At 34.2% G+C, this 21127-nt stretch overlaps 2 protein-coding genes across 5 annotated transcripts; one reads left to right on the top strand and one right to left on the bottom strand.

Annotated features, from left to right (window-relative positions):
- Positions 1-753: 753 nt before the first annotated feature.
- Dic1 (Dicarboxylate carrier 1) lies at positions 754-21122 on the bottom strand. 4 transcript variants are annotated; one of them, XM_069839312.1, is made up of 7 exons: positions 21013-21122; positions 15743-15840; positions 13248-13570; positions 11117-11321; positions 8927-9007; positions 8027-8083; positions 754-3157 (listed from the first exon to the last, which is right to left on the bottom strand). In XM_069839312.1, exons 2-7 carry the CDS (start codon positions 15830-15832, stop codon positions 3056-3058), a joined length of 858 nt encoding a protein of 285 aa, XP_069695413.1. In that variant the 5' UTR covers positions 15833-15840; positions 21013-21122; the 3' UTR covers positions 754-3055. The 4 variants fall into 4 exon arrangements, with proteins under 4 accessions (XP_069695413.1, XP_069695415.1, XP_069695414.1 ...); XM_069839314.1 differs by lacking the exon at positions 21013-21122 and adding an exon at positions 18430-18644; XM_069839313.1 differs by lacking the exon at positions 21013-21122 and adding an exon at positions 15948-16255 and having other exon boundaries at positions 15743-15870.
- Positions 16677-18993, top strand: Elp6 (Elongator complex protein 6). The gene has a single exon (XM_069839315.1). The coding sequence runs from the start codon at positions 16677-16679 to the stop codon at positions 17463-17465; it is 789 nt and encodes a 262-aa protein (XP_069695416.1). The 3' UTR covers positions 17466-18993.
- Positions 21123-21127: the final 5 nt, after the last annotated feature.

Below are 21127 nucleotides of genomic sequence, written 5' to 3'. Positions count from 1 at the left end.
TGAAGTATTTTTATATAATTCTTATTCAAATAGAAAATAAATTAACTGACATTTTTATCTAAATTACTGAATTAAAATAACATATAACTTTTTTTCCTACTTTTATCTCTTTCTGATTCTCAACCTCCTTTCTTCAGTTCTCCATCAAACAGCACATATCAGATTGCGTCAATATAAGGTTTCTATTTCTGAATTGCCCAGCATTGTACATATATATGTCTCTTGTTTGTTATAATAAGGCATAGATTCTTAATTTACATTAAATAAACTTTTTTTCAAATATTCAGGCCTTTTTTCTATACAAGGATGTCACAGTATAATGATAAAATATGAAATAGGAACAAAAAAATAACTTCTTCGTGCAAAAGAACTACAAAGTGAAATTATCTATGTAAAGAAAGAAAAAATCTTCTCTCTTTGCCCAGTTCATTTTTTAAGAGTAGTTCATACTTGGTCACTTTTTAAATATCTCGAACGAGTTAAACTGACTATCAGTAGTATGCAACTTCAAGTTACCTAGTTATTACATAAATTTAGTCATGTACATTGATCCCTGATGGAAGCCTCGTTACAGAAAAGTTTTTCATTGAACATACACCTCTTCAATTATTGTACAGCCATTTTTAAAATAAGATGAAATAGTATCTAATAATGAACATCATTTTAAACTTTATATATTTAATAAATAACAATATTAATATTACAGTATGAGATAATGGAAGAAGTTCCAACTAGAATAAGGGCAGACAGTGATACAATACGAGCACCAATTGTTTATTTCATATTGGTTTCATTTCTTTGTGATTATAGGACCTTTCGTCTGATAAATATTCTTTATCACATATATCTCTCATACATTCCTTTATAAAATAATTGCTACTAACATTATTTTTAACACATACATCAGATGCCAATAATGCTATAATATTAAATCTTCTCTGCTATTTTACACTGTTTTTTTTTATTCAGGAATATTTTTTTCCGAATATGACATATTAAATGGATATTTTGGGCCCAAGCATTAAATGTAATGGTGTAGCATAACTGCAAAAAGAAAACTGTAACATAATATAAATGCTATAGGTAGTGAGCCCTCAAAATAGATCAGAGAGAAGTTAAACGCAAATTTCCATACCTTGACACGTGATGTTGAAGACATTACTGATTTCACTGTACATTCCATTATCCTACTTTGTATTACGAAAGATGTAAGTTTCTTTTTCCTCCCTCCAAAGATATGTGTTAGTTCTATCTTCAAGGAATATTAGATTGCTTTTTGTAATACCCATTTTATACATTAGACATTTCTATTTCATAATATAGTACAAAATCTAAAACATTTCGCATCACATTGAAAAGAATAATAGTAATTTATATTATAAGAGAGTAAAAATCTGTTTATTCTCGTGTGCAATATATTATTTTATCCATTATTATCGGTATCTAAATTTCATTACTGGTATCTAAATTTATTTTAAATTGTACGCCTTTCTTTATAATGTGTTTGTAAAGAAGTTATAAATGAGTGAATGTATGGATTTTATTGTTGCTCATGTGTTGACTGTCATGGAGAGAGTGATTTAATAGTACATTATGCAACGAGCCTATAATGATAGTAATTAAGAAGCAAGTATGGATGTTTATGAAACGAGCGCAAGCGAGTTTCATAATTTTCATACGAGCTTCTTAATTGCCATTATAGGCGAGTTTCATACGACTTTTTATGCTCGACCATATTTCTAACTTGAAATTATTAATTTTATTTGTATCTAACTGACCTTGAGCAATACCTCGTAAATAGTGAGATGTGCGCAGACGCGAAAGTATTGATTTTTTCCGAGGAATAGATGTCCACATTGACATAAGAACCTACAGAGTAAACTAAATATTAACTTTGATATAACATTGAAATTAAATTAGACATTGAAAAACGAGATGACAAATTGAATTTATTTGAATATTATTTACAGTTAACGCTAATTATTATAGTAACAGAACATAACCTTCTGCGACAGTATTGGATTTCCAGCCTCCGTGACTTTTCGCTAATTCTCTTTCGATTGCATATCTGAGAATAATCGATACTTGCGGTTTTATAATGGTACAAAGCTGACTTGTCATTGGCTGAGATTTTATAACTGTACAAAGCTGACTTGTCATTGGCTGAACACCTGTACTTTAATGAGTAGGTGTACTTTAATGACATGCATTAAAGGACTGCTACCAGGTGTATAATTACTACATTTCGGCATGGTCGAGCATAAAAAAATTTAATTAACTGCTGGGAAATAAAAACTTTTAATTCATTGTTCTGAACAAGGCCATTGTGTAGGCCGCTAAGGACAGTAAAAGAAAGATGAGTTTAGATACCAATTATGGATAAAAGCTTTTAATCTACTTACGTAAATAAAAAGTTCTCAACTTTTAAAGATAACCCAATGAAAATTATAATATTTTCTGTGTCCAGCCAGATATTCCAGCACTAAAATTTTCATAAAAAGAAGAGAAAGAAAAAGCACGTCTTCACTACAGTTATTACTTAAAAATTATCCATTGCTAAGTTACACTTTCTTGAGGGTCAATACTAAACTGAAAATGATCCTATTGTGCCTTTATTGATGATAAATGATTTCTCTTATTGGCATTAGGCTACTTCTTTACGTGTAAAAAAAGAAAAAAATGCTTCTTCACTGGATTCTGCTTCTCCCCTAAGAACAATCCCATTTCTATTACGAATTGTAAAATGCTTTTATGTGGTCAAAAAAGATCAGTGCAGAATACAATGTGAAATGAACAGGACTATACAATACGTCGATCTGTAGGGAATCAATTTAAGGTATTAAGATATGATTGATATTCCAGCAGAGTAGACTTAACAAGGATAGCATTGGCATGTGATAGAATTTATCTAACACTCTGACATTCTAGCACCATTTAGAAGCTTTATCACCTTAAATACAAATATATAAAATACATAACTCTATTGCTGACCGACATTTACTAGTAATTGGTACTTGTCAATATATGAAGAGCCAGTCCTCTTATTCTAATCTCTTTACGATGGTGGGTTGATACCAAAATTCTTCCGCAGTTGCTCCAGAAATACGAAAGTCAGGATTGTATGTGGTCCCAGACGTACAAATGCTGGGATATAACCCTGTGAAATCATTAAATTGTTCCTATAATGTACAATCTAACACGTAACATCCAATATAGTTTGGAAAAATTACAACTAAAAATAACATTGTTATTAATTAGAGTACAGTAAAATCCCTCGTAACCGGCAATACCAAAACAACGGCACTTTGACTGGACCAAAAAAAAAAAACGTTTAAATCTACCACATAGCCACAGTTTGGGCCGTCAGTTTTGCCACATTAGGAAGTTCGCACGAACTTTCATTTTCAGTGAATATTCGCACCTAAAATTAGTGTATTATTTGTGTTGTGCAATGTATTTTAATAAAGAAAATACACAGTTTTTATGTTTACTTAATTATGTTCCGGCCGTCATGTTGCCACATTAGGAAGTTCGCACAAACTTTCGTTTTCAGTAAAAATTCGAACCTAAAATTAGTGCATTATTTGTGTTGTGATGTGTTTTAATAAAGAAAATCCACACAGTTTTTATATTTATTTAGTTATGTTCGGGTCGTCAGTGTTGCCATTTTAATTTTCAGTGAATATTCGAACCTAAAATTAGTGTCTTATTTGTGTTGTATGATGTGTTTTAATAAGGAAAATCCACACAGTTTTTATATTTATTTACTTATGTTCGGGTCGTCAGTGTTGCCACATTAATTTTCAGTGAATATTCGAACCTAAAATTAGTGTATTATTTGTGTTGTGTGATGTGTTTTAATAAGGAAAAGCTACACAGTTTTTATATTTATTCAGTTATGAGCAAGTGATAGAGAAATAAGCTTCACATGGCTGCAGTTTCAACATTTGGTATAATGAAATACGAACTTTTGTTTTTGTATATACCGCTATTTATTCAATTATCCGGCAAAATCTCGTATCCGGAACTAGCCTGGTCCCTTTGGTGTTGGATAAGAGGGATTCTACTGTAATATGGTATTCATATAAAAAATATGAAAAATGAAAAGCATCAAACATTTATCCTTGATTTGAATTCTCTTTAAATTTAAATGTTAATTTACATCACCTGAAATACGAGTAGAAAGCTAATTATAAATTAGTGAATCGAAAATCTACATACAGTAATTTGAAAATTGAAATATGGTGTAATTTCTTAGCTATGTAATAGCATGCAAGCAGACTACATATGAAATATGGCGGCATAACTCTCAACAGAAAGAAGGACAAGGTTAGATTTTTTTAACATATTAACAACAAACAGTTCTGACTCATTTTATAGCAGTTGTTGGAAATGTTTACCTTCATCCAAGCACAACTGGCACCTTCTTAAAAAATCCGAACTTACATGTAGGAGTTCTTGGAGGCTTATGAAAGTTGTACTGTTTTTCCATATCACACAATGTGAAATAAGGAAGTGACTTCAACTTCATCGAACTTCTCTTAGTACAAAATGTAACCTCTTCCAACATCTATATATATAATTTGAATTGGTAATGGAAATTACGGGAAAACGGCTGAACGGATTTTAATAAATGACCCCTCATTTTGAAGCTTGGAACTCAGAGTTTTTAAGAAAAATAGCAGTTTTCAGTGAAATATCAATTTTCCTACATCATTTTCCTATTTTTCAAAATCCATCTGTCGTCAGTTCTGAGAAATATGGCTTTTCAGAATAAAACAAAACAAAACAAAACACAAACACACTACAATAAACAATAGGATATTACCTGCAGGATTGCTGATATATTTAGAGCTCAAATTCATTGGTTATTAAAATCTTCAAGACTTGCTAAAAATAATTCACAGGTCTGATTCTGCGGTATGTAATTTTCTGAGTACAGCTGTGTATTGGACATTAAAATGTACAAAATTTGAGGTGGTTTGATGACATTATTGCCATTAGAAATGAAATATTATTATAGTTAATGCCATGATGTGACTATTTTTCATTAATTATACATTTTAGTGCTATATTGATGATATAAAAGTGAAACGTTTGGGGTTATGTAAGTAGATGTAGAGAATATCTTAAATTAGATCTTCATTTCTATAATTTACTGAGTGGCGACTGTATAGTATATATAACTACAAAAATTACGTAAGATAATAATATTGTTATTAAAAATAAAATATTTTTATAGTTTTTATTCAAGTGGGGTTGGGTCTATTTCATATACTTAATGGCGGTGTGTGGTGTAGATATTTATATGCGTCATTCTCTTCAGTATTGGCTCGAGAGAGCGCAAAATTTACTGTTCCTAAGGAAAGACCAAACGGTATTACTTACTGATAAAATAAGAAGCCTACAAAATTATGTAGTCTCCCGATCATTTCAGCAAGATCTCTTAGCAGGATAAAATGATTTTACCCTCTACATGCTCTACATGCAGCAGCTATACCAAGATGCTATGTTTATTGTTCGAAAGCATAGCAAACCTGACATTTTTTTAACTTTCACCTACAATCCACAATGACCTGAAATACAGTAGCGTGCAAATTAATCCGAACATCGTAATTACTTATGCAAAAACACTCAAACGGGATAAAAAAAGGAGCTAAGACATACCTCAGTAATCTATGTGGCCTCCTTTGTTCCTAATAACAGCTCTGAGACGATTTGGCATGGATTCCACTAATTTCCCACAAATATTCTTCATTTCTTCATCGTGAAACCATACACCAATGAGGGCAGAAATCATCTTCTCCTTTGTAGAACAATCCATTTTTTGCATTCTTCTTTTGCAAATTGATCACAAGTTCTCAATGGGGTTGATGTCGGGTGAGTTGCCTGGCCATGGGAGTACCTGAATATTCTTCTTGTTGAAGAATTCTGTAGTTTTTCGAGACGTATGGCATGGTGCCAGATCTTGTTGGAACACACCTCTGCCATCCGGAAATGATTTTTGCAGCTGGGGTACGATTCTGGTTTTCAATAAGTGAATATATTTGTCAGAATTCATCATTCATTTGATAGGTATTAATGCTCCAGGCCCTTCATGTGTAAAACAACCCCAAAACATTACTTTAGGGGGGTATTTGGGTGCTTGTTGGAGATGAGCTGCTGTTACTTTTTCGGATCCTTTCCGTACGTAAGAAACACGGTGGCCGTGGACCTTGAAATGAGACTCATCGGAAAAAAGTACATTCTTCCAGTCATTCACTGTCCAGTGTTGATGTAAGCGTTTTTTGCACATAACAGGGGTTAGAAGTTGCTTCTTAATAGGCTTACGAGCCCTTCATCCAGCTTCCAAAAACCTATGCCGCACTGTTGTGACGTGAATATTCGCCCCAGTGGTAGCCATTAACTCGCGGGTTAAGTCGACAGCAGTTAGTCTAGGATTTAATTTACTTTTCCTGACAATTAAACGATCATCTGCAGGTGAAGTCTTCCTTTTCTGGCCACAGTTTCCTTTTTTCTGGGGTGTGATTGATCCAGTCTCCCTGTATCGTTTTATGATCGAATTAACAGTAGCCAAACCGATGTGACATTCTGCAGCAATTTGCCTCTGTGCCATAGAAGAATGCTCTGCTAATGTTATAATTTTAGACCGTTTTCGTGGAGTTGTATCCATTTGTGAAGACGACAGAATGTACACAGGATTGCAGTATTAAGTCTTCAACACAATTGAAATGCTTATAAGTACAAAACGACAGGCAAAATGTCACATATTATAAAAAAATTAATAACGACAGACCTTCAACAATGGAATTACACGTACTACAGATGTCAATTAAAGTGGTATGAGCAGCTGTGAGGCCAACAGTGACAGAAAATTTAAAAATATGTCGTGTTTGGATTAATTTGCACGCTACTGTAGCTATTGCTTTACTTCCACATGAGAAACCCACTGATCGTTCTGACATTGTTACTTGCGTTTTCGCGCTGAAACTCAAAACCTGAAGTTGGATAGGTTCAAGAAAAAGTATTTGGCATAAAAAAACATTCAGAGGGAGTATGTTTCATTATTACGGAAGCTAATAACTTTCAAAATATCTGGTATTCTTCATTCAAAATACTGTAAATCTGAAAAATTTTTATTTGTAAAGTCTAATGAACTTAGTTTGCAGCATTTGCTGCACAAGCCACTAGTCCTGTTTAAAAGGGGCATGCTTATTTCTCTTCCCCCCCCCCCCATGCTTATTTCTGTTGAGAATGAAAATGTTAGAAAATTTCTTGTGAAATATTCTTCTTGCTCCCCAATGCAAGTGCGTAAATGATTGTTATTAAAATGCTTAGTGTAGTCTCACCATGATCACTATGCTAACTTTCAACAACTCAGCTCATTTTCCTTACCAAAGTGACACAAAACATTGTTCATCTGAACTTGATAAATATTTAAGTTCACAATACACTGATTTCTCTTAGAAGTATGATACATACATGTTTTACTACCAAAGCAAGACCATGTGTGGAAGGAGAGGGAGGATTTGGACTTTGAGTTTTAGAGTTTTAATCACCCTCCCCCTCCCAACTTGGAAAGAAATCAGTGAATTAGAATGTGACATACTGTATTTCAATGTGATATACAGTACCATAGGTATACACATAATTTTAAATAATAATATTACAATTAACAGTTTATTCAAATGTTTATTACAAACTACTTTATGAAAAAAAAATTCTTCTCCCATCAAACTCTCCCCTCCGCCACCTTTAAAAATCCTGCGCATGCCTTATACCAAAGGTTATGTTGCATATTTTCCAGAAAGGAAGAGTCTCAACTGCTACACAACTATATACCAAGTAACGAATAATATAGAAACATGGTGCCAATTATTACTTTTGAAAAATGATATTGAATTATTAATACATGGTTGATGGTAGTGCCTCATCTTGAGAAATAGCTATAAATTATTTATTAAAGAAAGTGAGTAGTATATGCTTCAAAATAGGACCATAATTTGATATTTGTTCAATTTCTCACCTTAAAAAATCCAAGAGGTCCAAGTTTTGCTGTGTATGTAATTAAATGCCACATACTCTGTAAACATAATAAAAAACACACACTGTTTACTTCATTTAATCGTATCATTAACATTAAATCATATGATTACATATAGTACACAGAGTGGAAAGGAAATGAAAGCATTTCTTAACATAGGTGTTTACCAGAAAGAAATATGTTATCGCAATCTTTTAATACTTTCGATATTTATCTGCATCATAATTTGGAGGGCCAAACATGATGAAAGCTTTACTAGAGACTATATTTTCCAGGAGAATAGGAACTAAGTAAAGTCAATTTTCTCTATCAAGCTAGAAAGTACGCATGTTCATGCCATAATAACCACAATAGTTTTCAGCTAACTTGTAAATGAAAAATAGTTATTTATCAGGCAAGTTCGTAAAAGTTCTTCTTTTGGCACAAGTGTAATGTATGTGAAATGAGGTGAGGCAGAGTTTCACAAACACACGAAGGCCAAGAAGATAACTTTACGAATAAATTCAATTTGTCATCTCGTTTTTCAATGTCTAATTTAATTTCAATGTTATCTCTGTAGGTTCTTATGGCCTAGCAAGGTCAATGTGAACATCTGTTCCTCGGAAAAAATCAATACTTTCGCGTCTGCGCACATCTCACAACATACAGGACATTGGCCAAGGTCAGATACAAAGAAAATTAATAATATCAAGTTAGAAATATGGTCGAGCATAAAAAGTCGTATGAAACTCGCCTATAATGGTAATTAAGAAGCTCGTATGAAAATTATGAAATTAGCTTGCGCTCGTTTCATAAATATCCATACTCTCTTCTTAATTACCTTCATTATAGGCTCGCTGCATAATGTACTAAAAAATAATGCATTACACACACTGCACTTACAGAAAATTCACCGGGCTTCGCATTCATTGCTCTTGTTTTCAAAACGTCAAGTGGTTGAGTTAATGTTGTAGCTACAGCCCCCTGAAATTAAGAGAAAATGTTCTCATTATTCTCATACTGATGTCATTAAATTATAATTGACTCACGAAATGCTATGTGCGAGTTGGTCACAACTGCTCTAGTAGATGCTGATTAATGTTATTGTTGTACATTTTAATCATGATTTCTAGTGTGTTGTGGTAGAATTAGGATTGATCTACTCTAATATGTAATTCTTCAAACTACCTCGAAAATTTGAAAGGATATTTTGCATGATAGTATTAGTACAGATCCAGAAACAAAATTTGGATCACCTAAATTTTCCAAGTTCCAGTTATAATATACTGCGCATGTTAAGTGTTGTTGTTGTTTTCTAATGCCAGGCATTTGACAATAAAGTTATTTGACCTCTTGCACTCCAATATTTTTCAAAGATATTATCATGGTCAGCCACTGAAGCACAGATTTTGAGGTGTTGCGAATCCATTTCTTGGTTTTAGTTCCACAATGGGCAGTTAGGGGACTGATATATTCCAATTCTATGCAGGTGTTTGGCCAAACTATCATGGCCTGTTGCCAATCTAAATGCAGCTACAGACGATTTTCGTGGTAAATCGGGAATTAACTGTGGATTTTGATGCAGAGAGTTCCATTTTTTCCCTTGGGATTGTGTTATCAAATTTTGTTTGTTGAAGTCTAAGTATATAGATTTAATAAATCTCTTCACAGAGTAATACGTAGATTTAGTAACAGGTCTGTAAGTAGCAGTGCTGTCCTTCTTTGCTAAAGCATCCGCATTCTCGTTTCCCAGGATTCCACAGTGGGATGGTATCCATTGGAATACAATTCTTTTATTGAGTGATATTAATTGAGAGAGAATTTTAGTTATTTTTGCTGTTTGAGATGAAGGTGTGTGTTTAGAGATTATTGATAGAATAGCTGCTTTGGAGTCTGAAAATATAACTGCATTCTTAAATTTATTGATGTGGCATAGAAGATTCCTGAGACTTTCCCTTATTGCAATGATTTCTCCATCAAAGCTTGTTGTTCCATATCCAAGAGATCTATAAAGTGAGAAGAGACAGCATGTAACACCTGCACCGGCACCTTGTTCTCTGGAGATCAAGGATCCGTCGGTGTATAAATGAAGCTAGTTTTGTGGAGGGTACCTAATATTAATTGTCTCTAAAGACAATTGTTTTAGTATTTCAGCGTTTACTTCCGATTTCAGTATTTCTTCTGTTACATTTACATTATACTCTATATTTAATAGAGTTAAAGGATTTGGTTTAATTTGTAAGTTTTCTTTTAAATTCGGGATATTGATTTTCTGTTTTAATTCTTGAACAATGGATATGAAACTTTTTTGAGTTTTCAATCTGCAGAGAGGATTGTATGAATGCCAATTGTTTCCTGGTAATCTGATAAGTTTTTCATATTGAATCAGTACTTTTTCTTCTATTGTCATTTTGATAATATTAGTGAGGAAGACCAGCCTCATGGTCTAGTGGTCAGAGCTTCTGGCTATAGTTCATGAGGTCCCAGGTTCGATTCCCGGTTAGAGCACAGGAATTTCTTCCTTAAAGGGGATTATTCCTGTGTTCGTCCATGATCTGGAATTTAGGTTAAGTTTAGATTTAAGTCCTCTCCTGGCACCACATTATCATAATCATCCTATCACATCATCGGGGTAATGTAACTCCGCCTTCCAGGCGCTCCAACCTCAGAAGTGGGTTACAATTAAGCCACGGCCAGGAGAGAAGACCAGAAATCTCGAAAAGACAACCTGGTGGCATTGGATAAAAAAAAAAATTAGTGAAGAATCTCATAGAATCTATTGGAGTTGTTTTGATTCCACCAGTAATGAGCCTGAGAGCTTGGTTTTGAACATATTCTATTTCGTTTATGAAAGGTGAAGTAATTAAAATTTCTCCGCAGTATGTCAGCACTGGCTGTATAATCATTTTGGAAAATTCAGACGGCCCAAATTTTGTTTCTGGATCTGTACTTTGTTGAAAATAAAATTTCACAAGTGATAGGTACTTTCATTGAGGTGATAATATGTATGTGCTATTTTTCTGTGTTTAATATTCTATAGCAACAACACAAAAGGTATTTCATATTACTTGAGTTATACTGAACTGTACTTACAGCTGTAAGACTAGATAGGAAGTGTGTAACAAGATTGTCAGAGAAGCCAGCTTTTAAAAGGAATATTTTCACTTGATCATAGAATGATAACTGGCCAACTGTCATAAGCACAGCTCGACTTGTAGCTGTGGATGCCCCTGAGAAGAGACGTTTTGCTCCTTCCTCTCTGTACACTCGTATCAAACCGTCGAAAGCATGTTTGTAACTGAAAATAAACAATACATATTTAAATTGCATATGTACTTTCAAATGTGCAAGACAACAGGAAAAGATAGCTGTAAGGTCTGTCAAAGCCAACCTTCTGCTCATTACTGAATGTCCCGACTTACGTCTCACCTTCTGAACTATATACAGAGTGTTTCATAAGTACATGTAAATACTTTGTGGGTGTAATGTAGAGGTAACAATAAGACTAAAATGGACTACACAACTTTTTCTGAAAACCCTTAATTTCTGAGTTAGGATGCAATACATAATGTAATATCTTACTAGTTGTTAGGCTAAACAACATTAGTACATGTAAATACTTCGTGATTATAATATAGAGGTACAATAAGATTAAAACATCCTTTGACACTTTTTTCAGACATTGCTTTAGGCTTATTTCCGAGCTATGCAATACAGAGAAAATAAATGCAACACAAACTAAGTCTTTTTTTTTTCTTTCTTTTTTCCCTGAGCTATGCAGCAAATTAGGAATAAAAAACGCAATACGAACTAAAACAAGAGGTCTGGTGACAACTGAAACTATAGCAGTGATGCATTTTATGCTGCCTACGACACAAGTATAACATAAACTTGAGAAAAAGCCATTTGAGTTCTGAGTCAACTGTAGTGAGGTGCAGGAATAACAAACATTTGCTATTACTTTATGTATTGCATCATAACTCGAAAATTAAGGATTTTCAAGAAAAGATGTATAGACCATTTCAGTCTTATTTTTACCTCTACATTACACTCACAAAGTATTTAGGCTATCAGTACTTATGAAACACCCTGTACAACAGGGTACACCAGAAGCTTTTGAATAATTTTCATTCTTATTATGTACTTCGTAATTCCCTCTAACAATAAATTAGTTTATGAAATGGACTATTCGACCAAGTTACATTTCTTGGTCATTACAAAATAATGTTTTACAAATAAAAGGGTCGACCTGGTTGGCAAGTTGGTATAGCGCTGGCCTTCTATGCCCAAGGTTGCGGGTTCGATCCCGGGCCAGGTCGATGGCATTTAAGTGTGCTTAAATGCGACAGGCTCATGTTAGTAGATTTACTGGCATGTAAAAGAACTTCTGCGGGACAAAATTCCGGCACATCCGGCGACGCTGATATAACCTCTGCAGTTGCAAGCATCGTTAAATAAAGCATAACATAACAAATATAAGGATACAATTTATATTTTTACTCTGTTCTTAATATTTATATATATACACGAAACTTTTACTTTTCAGTAACGAATATTTTATGCAAATCTGACTTTCAGGTAGTAGCTCCCTGTGAAACAGGCTTGAATAATTTCAAGGGAAAAATTGTTCCGAGGCTGGATATCGATCCCGGGACCCTTCACTTAGCGCACGAATGCTCTACCAACTGAGCTACCCCAGGAACTATACACGACCCGTCACAATTCTTTCCTTTATATCCACACAACTCAAATGGGCTGACAAGATGCCAGAAACCCAACTTTGAGTGCACACAATTCTGTGTGACTTAAATTGTGGCTTTCTGTTAACGTACCTCCAGTAACGATATGCAAATCTGACCTTCAGGTAGTAGCTCCCTGTGAAGCAGGCTTGAATAATTTCAAGGGAAAAATTGTTCCCTCTAAGTTTCTTCAGTTTTATTGCTGCAACTTTTTCCCATAATTCAGAATTTTTCTTACATTAATTATTACTTGGGATTTACAGACAGGAATAATCACTTGTTCGTACTAAATCTGTGTGAATTAGTTTCTTGTCTTACTATTAGTTCGCTGCTGTTCTATCTCACTTATAATGTGGAAAATGATAGAGGATATCAATGAAAGATAGCTGCCTAATACAGTTTAATAGTTCCTAAACTCCCAATCATTTCGTTTCCATATACATATTTCGAAAAGTTATTTTTCCTCCTCCCCCAAGTTTACTTACTTTCGTCTTGACTCTGCAGGTAATTTGATGTCATTTTGCATGCGAACATTTATCATATCAGCTGGCGTTCCTACCAAACCTCCAGCTGCTCCAGCAAGTGATGCCATACCAACGCGCTGATAAAATGGGACAGCCTCTCCCGATGGAGCTACTGTTTGCTTAGCTACTTCATATATCCCAAACCTTGTTGTAGAATAAGTGAGCTGACGTAACAGTGATGCTGATAGGCCATTATACAGTGCTAATACTCCCTGTTCTTTTACAATTTTTACAGTAAGTCTTAGTATCGACAACTTCCCTTCTTGCTGTGTTTGAAGATGAACCTAAAAGAGAAAAAGAATTTTAGAATTTTAACAAATGTAGTGATCATTATATAACACCTGAAATAATTACAGGAGATTATGATTATTAATAATAATATTCTAGATATGGAGAAAGCTTGTACATGACGGAAGTCTAACTATGCATGTTGACTTGCCAATATATGAGTAGTTTAATATCAAAGACAGACATCTGTTGTCTCCAAAGTTTTGATCTAGAGGCACTTTTTGTTTCACTGAGTTCTTTGTAATATTTTAACACAATTTATTTTTATAGATGTAGTGTTAGAGTTTGCATATAGTTCACCATAACTAAAAGAGCATGAACAAATGTATAAAAATCCACATTATCTAAATTTCGATCTGTGGTCAGATGTCCGCCTTTGATATTAAGCTCTCATATGGTCAGTAAGACTGTAGAATTAGTTTGTCTATTCTTTTGTTCAGCTCATATCTTATGGACAGAAGTCATAAGACCCACACTATTTCAAATTATAATGATGGTGGGAGATTGAAGGCAGTCGTTTCTGACCATGTTTGCTATATATTATGCTGGAAACGGAAAAACCACGTAATGTATGTTAAGTTATTGCAGGGAATACCTCAAATGAAGTCGGTTATTTCATTTATTGGGATTATAAAAACGCTAATTTGGGAAGGTAATGGACGCATTTGCTTCTGACAATACTGGTATCTATGGCAATAATGTTTCACCCCAAAGAGAGATAATAGTTGGCAGTTGGCACAAACTGCTTTTCAGATTTTTTTTTTTGTATTTAAGGAAGATGTGATAATTATTAGCATATGTTTATGTCGTGAAATCCAACTGTGTGTAGGATTTATTAGAAATAAAACCATCTGCCCTTCAACAAGGCCCCAGAAAACAATCTTATGTTAAGGGGCCAGGATATTGAAGATTTTCAAAAAATTTAAAGAAGTTTTATAGTTTTAATATAAGTGTTAAAGTAAACAACAAAGAACGAATGTTTTATTTTTCATCTTAATCATCGTCATCATCATGAATTCATCATAATCATCACTATCATCGTCATGGACCAGAAAGTCCATTCCGATCATATTGAAATTAATTGCTTAAGCTTTTGTTAGAAAAAGGAACATCTTCTGTGGATCTCTGGAAAAATAACTAAGGAAGGGACTAGTGAAGTGCTTTGTGTGGAGTGTGGCGTTATATGGATCAGAAACATGGACATTATGACGAAGTAAAGAAAAGCGATTAGAAGCATTTGAAATGTGGATATGGAGAAGGATGGAGCATGTGAAATGGACAGACAGAATAAGAAATGAAGCTGTGTTGAAAAGAGTGGTATTTGAAGAAAGGATAATGCTGAAACTGATTTGAAAGAGAAAAATGAATTGGTTGGGTCACTGGCTGAGAAGAAACTGCCTACTCAAGGATGCACTGGAAGGAATGGTGAATGGGAGAAGAGTTTGGGGCAGAAGAAGATATCAGATGATAGACGACATTAACATATATGGATCATATGCGAAGACAAAGAGGAAGGCAGAAAATAGGAAAGATTGGAGAATGTTGGGTTTCCAGTGAAGGATCTGCCATTTGGCAGAAAACTATGTATGTATATGTGTAATGATAAATTCGATAATTTAGCTGTCTATATCAATACTTTAAAACTAGGTTATGCTGGTACATGAGTTCATGGGAATCCAGTTATCTTATCTATGAAATGCTCATATGAGATATCATCTCATTTATTATTACAGCATAAGATAAAACTTTAGATTTCATTTTCGTTAATTACATTGGGTGTTTTCGTGTATTTTAATAAATAATTACCGAGAAAGACGCATAGAGAAAGCGAAACTCTAGAATCCAAATAAAATAACAGTGGTGGTATTATGTCAAGTCCGCTATGGTGGATCAATAGCAGCGTGCGTGCTTTCTGACCAGGCGGCCTAGGTTCAGTTCCCGGTATGGTTAATGAAGAAATTTATCTTCATACCACGGAACTGAGTATACGGCTCTTGTCTTGTGATTACTATAAAGATAGTGTATAATGTTGTTGTAAAGTCATTAGTGATGTCTAATGGTGTACCCGAACTTATCATTCAATAAGAATCTAATTTATACCAGTGCCAGATAATTAATACTGTATGGTGGCAGACATGCAATATAACTTAAAATAGGGCCTAACTTACTTTGAGCAAATCAAGAGGATGAGTACAGCATGCTGCTCCTGCTGATGCAAGACCTCCAAAGTACCACCTCGACAGCCGTTTCTCACTCATGGTTTATTCTTGAACAAAGCAGAATATGACATACACATCTAAACATATATTTTATTAATTTTAAGGATGTATATGCCTACATAGTTTTTATAGGTTAACAACGCACTATACATACCTGTTTATGATGTATGGTTATGGAGTTTTTTTATCACAATCCACGCATAGTCTTTATCAGTAATACTGTTCAAACATGGAAAATAACTGAAGAAATGCAATTTTTGTCAATACGTGATCAATAAATACATGAATAAAAAATAAGGGACCCCTCCCTCTTTTTTCCAAGCCGTTCAGCTACCAAATGACTCTTCTGCGTGTTGTATGAAGGTTAAAACAGAAATATATTCTGTTATCAAGTACACACGCATTCACCCATGTCCACAACCCATATCTTCCCGTACCACGGAATGTTCATGCTATGACAGAAGTCGCGGTCACCACACGTGTTACACAACCATCATTATCACTGCATCAGCTGATTCGGGAGGACGATCGTGTGCTGTTTAGTGCGAAAACGAAGATGGCAGGAGACTTGTAGACGATTCAAAGAAGTATGCTGCTATCAAATTAAGTTCTTGTGTTAACATAAATGCCGTGATTACATATGGTTCTGTTGTGTATAATGCATAAATTCTTGAAGTGAACAGAAATTGACTAAAGATCGAACTTATAAGAAACTTAACCTCAACACTGTTTGTGAAACTAGTTGAACGACACATTATGGCTCGTAAGTGGTTCAAGGTGGTTATTTGAAGGTGTACTAGGGTCTACATGTGCATTCTTAGCGACAAGAAATTCATTCCAGGCGTATGAAAGTTCTAATGTTCCAGTGAGTGACATTCTTGCAATGGCTGCGTTGGTGTGTAGTGCCCTTGGCACAGATAAGGAGAGCCTGACTGGAAAATTAATTTCAATTGAAGAGCATCATGGTAGTGACGGCAATTTTGTCTTGAATTGTCTTATCGCAGATCAAGTTCAAAAAGATGGTGGCGTGTGTTTGTTAGCACTTCATAATACTTTCGGACACTATCACAATGTAGGTACAAAACTTGGTTATAACCTACAACAGTTACAGGATAAGGGCTTTGTTGAAACTATTGAAATTTTGAAACTTCTAAACGAATCTATGAATTCAAACAGTGAAAGCAATAATCGGTGGTTATTGTTGGGGAAGGAAGATCTTATTGTAAAGAACATATTTCTTATGATTAAGGAGAAGATAGACAAGTTGTTACAGGTTAGAAAATTGACAAGCCTTGTTATTGATGATCTGAGTGATCTTTTATGTTTGGGAATACCTCTAAAGGAAATATTGTTATTTTTTCAATACTGCCGGACCTTATTAGAGTCAGAACACGGAGTTTCACTAATTGTTTTGACCCATATTGCTGATGGTGATGAAGAACAACGTTTATTATCCGCATCGGTGGCGCACGTTGCAGATATTGTTGTTACTATTTGTGGCCTAAAAACTGGCAGAAGTAATGATGTTTCAGGAGCTCTGAAAGTTCATCACAAGGGTTGGAACGATGCAGTGACTGTACAGGAATGGAACAAACAGAACTTCTATCATTTTAAATTACTTGATAGGCAGGTGAAGACTTTCGCACCTGGTACGGCACCTTCACTCACATAAATGAGTTATGTTTTAACTGTATAAAATCTGTGTTACTTTGGTGGACAAAGTACTGTCACTCTTTTAGAATACTATTTTGTAATGAAGTGTTAGTAATAGACCTACAATAATAATGCTCTTGATTTATTGTTCATAGACTGCCGGTACTCAGTTCGCCTACACTTTAATATTAGTCGGTAGCTTCATTTGTTCGTCCTTTTCAAGCACTTACTTCTTAATCCATAGGCTATAGTATTCATTTATTGCATTTTGGTCGGTAGCAATTTACGTTAGCCTATGTTACCAATATTGTGTCAGTGCTTATCTATCGATACCGACTAATAATAAAGGTGTTCCCTTATAGGTTTTACATATCGGTCCATTACCACAGTCTATTACATGAAAATACCTGACGTCTTGACCAGACTTCCAACATTTTTACTGATGCCTAATATGAAAAATGTTGTATTTCTGTAAATGTAATTTTATGTTAAGTTAATGTAATAAGCTGTGTAACAACTAGGCCTTTGTTATTTACTGAAGAAAGTTAACTTTTAATACATGCCGTATTTTTAAACGTCTCTTTGATTACTTTTGATGTAGAAGTAGATAACTTACTTACAGGGTAACAGTTAAATCGTCATTAATGATTACCGGTGCCTGTAATGTCTAATTACAAAGAAAACAAATTGTTGCATCATTATGAAAAGAATAATACTTACATTTACTTTTTCAACGTAGATATTAAATATAATGTTATGTAGCTAAGTAAAAATAACATTTTGTAGTGAATGAATGTTTGCAAACCATCTAGATCGCTTAATGGTTTCTATAAAATTACTTTATAGGCCTATAATATCGGTACAAATGGAAATCTTGATCTAATGATTATTTAAACTTACATACGATACACTGTTAAACAAGTATTTTAAATATTAGAAACAAGCCAGTAGGCCTATGCATCCTACGTTCTGAGTTGTGTTACCTTTGTGAATCTTCTGTATGATTTCAAATGCAGTTACGCAAACATACTGCCGCGTGCGATAGTGTATCTGGCTGTGCGATCTAGCAGACAGTAGTACAATACTGATGAGTCATAATCCGTATGAATTGCATTAAGGATGTGAAGTAATGGTTCATACAGGTATTTTTCGCTCCTTGATTTTCGTAAAAAATGCGTCTTACACATTCTGTAATGTGTGTAAAGTTTTTAATAAATCAATTTTATTTAAAAACTTAGTAAGACTAAATAAAATCATTCATAATTAGCTGAACGGTAAAAACTATATTTAATCAACTTCCTGAACTTCCTTTTATTATAAAGTCAAAATGTATAGGTCCTAACTTAATTTTTATTATAATTGTATAAAATGAAGTAATATAATAGAAATCAGCCTGACTGCGCTGGGAGGAGGAGGGAGGGGAAAGGAACTATTGCGAAAGCCATCACACAAAATAACTGTACAGTAGTAAAATCTGCGGTAAGTCTCTTGTAAGTACTGGTTCTGCCCTTTCGACAAAAAAAAAAAAAAGAAAAAAAATCTAAAAACCCCCGATTTTTGTCCAAAAAATTTAAACACTTAGGAAAAATGAGCGGAAAGCGTTAAAATTTCGAAAAAAGTTCAAGGAAAAAAGTCTGAAAACTCCGATTTTCGCAAGTAACTTAAAAAATACAAAACAGTTCACAGAAACAAAAAAGAAATTTTAACGCTTTCCGCTCATTTTTTCGAAGTGTTTTAATTTTTAGTGCAAAAATCGCAGGTTTAAAATTTTTTTTTTATCGAAAGAACAGAGCCAGTACCTACAGACATTTACCCAGATTTCCAATCTGCCTTCAAACTGAGTAACAGTTTTCACATACGTATTTATCAAACAAAACACCTTGACGAAACAAAAACCCAATCCACTCTTCTTTATCCTTACATAACCATATAAATTCCGTAGCATGTGTACTGCAATCTCCACACAAACCACCATCACGAGACGTAGAAGTACACGCTTCTTCGTACTGTCCTTTCATTGCCAGAACTAATGTCAACGTCACAGAAACAAAAGGAAAACGAATATCGAATTAATGTTACGTCATCAAATATCGACTTATACACGTCTAGCTCGCGATAGAATTTTGTGCGGACTTTTAATAAAACGTGAACTAACCAAACTTAATCTTTAAGTAAATTTCACGCCAATCGAATTAACGTTACGTCATCAAATATCGACTTATACACGTCTAGCTCGCGATAGAATCTTTCGCGGACTTGTTAATAAAAACCTGAACTAACCAAATCTAACCTTCATATTTATATGCAAGATGTGTAACCACAGCACGAAGGAAACTGCTTGATTTGATTTGATCTGGAATGTACACGCGAAAATAAATATCACGCCACCCTGACACTCCATGACAGGTCAGGCATTCGCCACAGCGAAACGGTTCCTGCCCTCCTTATAAACATAAAAACGAAATGACTCAACACCACTTCCAATCGACAGATATCCGTAAGTACGTAAATATAGTAAATCTAAACTACGATTATTTTCTGCTCACTTTCTCTGTTCCCACATTAGAAATAATAATCACACTTTTAAAACATTAAATTTATATAAAAAGAAAACAAAACTAGTGAATTATCAAATCTGCACAAGGCTATTTATTTTGAACATGCAGCTGTAAAGCCTAGCTACTGAAAATTTCACTTCGGAATGTCTATGATAAGAACTTTCTTGTGTTAAATTTTAACGTACCTTGTTAACATGTTTCGACCTGTTTTCAGTTTGAATTACATTTTAAATATATTTCAAATGAAAATGGGAACAAATGAGGTTCTAAGCCGAACTGACGAGATAGCCAGAATAACAATATAAAATGGGATGCATAACAGTCTTGCTGATGTTGGAACGAACATTTACTTCTGAAACATAGGGTGAATTTACATCTATGGCATGGTACAAAAGTACAGGACACGTTACAACAGCACTTCATTTGTTAACATGTTATATTACTTTTTACTTTATATTGCTTGAGAATATATGGATAATGTAGTTAAATTTAATAGTTTTCGTTTTACAGGAGCCCACACCTGTGGAGTAACGGCTAGCACGTCTGGCCGCGAAACCAGGTGGCCCGGGTTCGATTCCCGGTCGGGGCAAGTTACCTGGTTGAGGTTTTTTCCGGGGTTTTCCCTCAGCCCAATATGAGCAAATGCTGGGTAACTTTCGGTGCTGGACCCTGGACTCATTTCACCGGCATTATCACCTTCACCTCATTCAGACGCTAAATAACCTAAGCTGTTGATAAAGCGTCGTAAAATAATCTAGTTTTACAGGAAAAGAAAAAGTTTTCTTATGTACAAGAAATAAAGTAAAATTATAACTTTTATATAGGTGTGAAATATATTTTTCTCCGCTCATATTATTTCGCCATAGAACATAATGTATAAACCATTAGTGGAATTTGTTAACTGGAAATCAAGAAATGTAATAAACCAAACATTTAAGAAAATTTAAGAGTCTGTTTTATATTCCTTATTAAAATATAAACACTTTGAATATGAATAAAAGTACTCACTCTATTCCTGCTGAAAATGAAGTTTCAATGCATTTGTTCGATTGGTCATGCACGAAGACTGTTGGTAAAATAACATTTTATGTTGATCACCAGAATAACCATGGTGGCACTCAGT

This window comes from Periplaneta americana, chromosome 11 (assembly GCF_040183065.1).
Source record: "Periplaneta americana isolate PAMFEO1 chromosome 11, P.americana_PAMFEO1_priV1, whole genome shotgun sequence".
NCBI classification, from domain to species: Eukaryota; Metazoa; Arthropoda; class Insecta; order Blattodea; family Blattidae; genus Periplaneta; species Periplaneta americana.
This window is presented reverse-complemented; position numbering and strand designations above follow the sequence as displayed.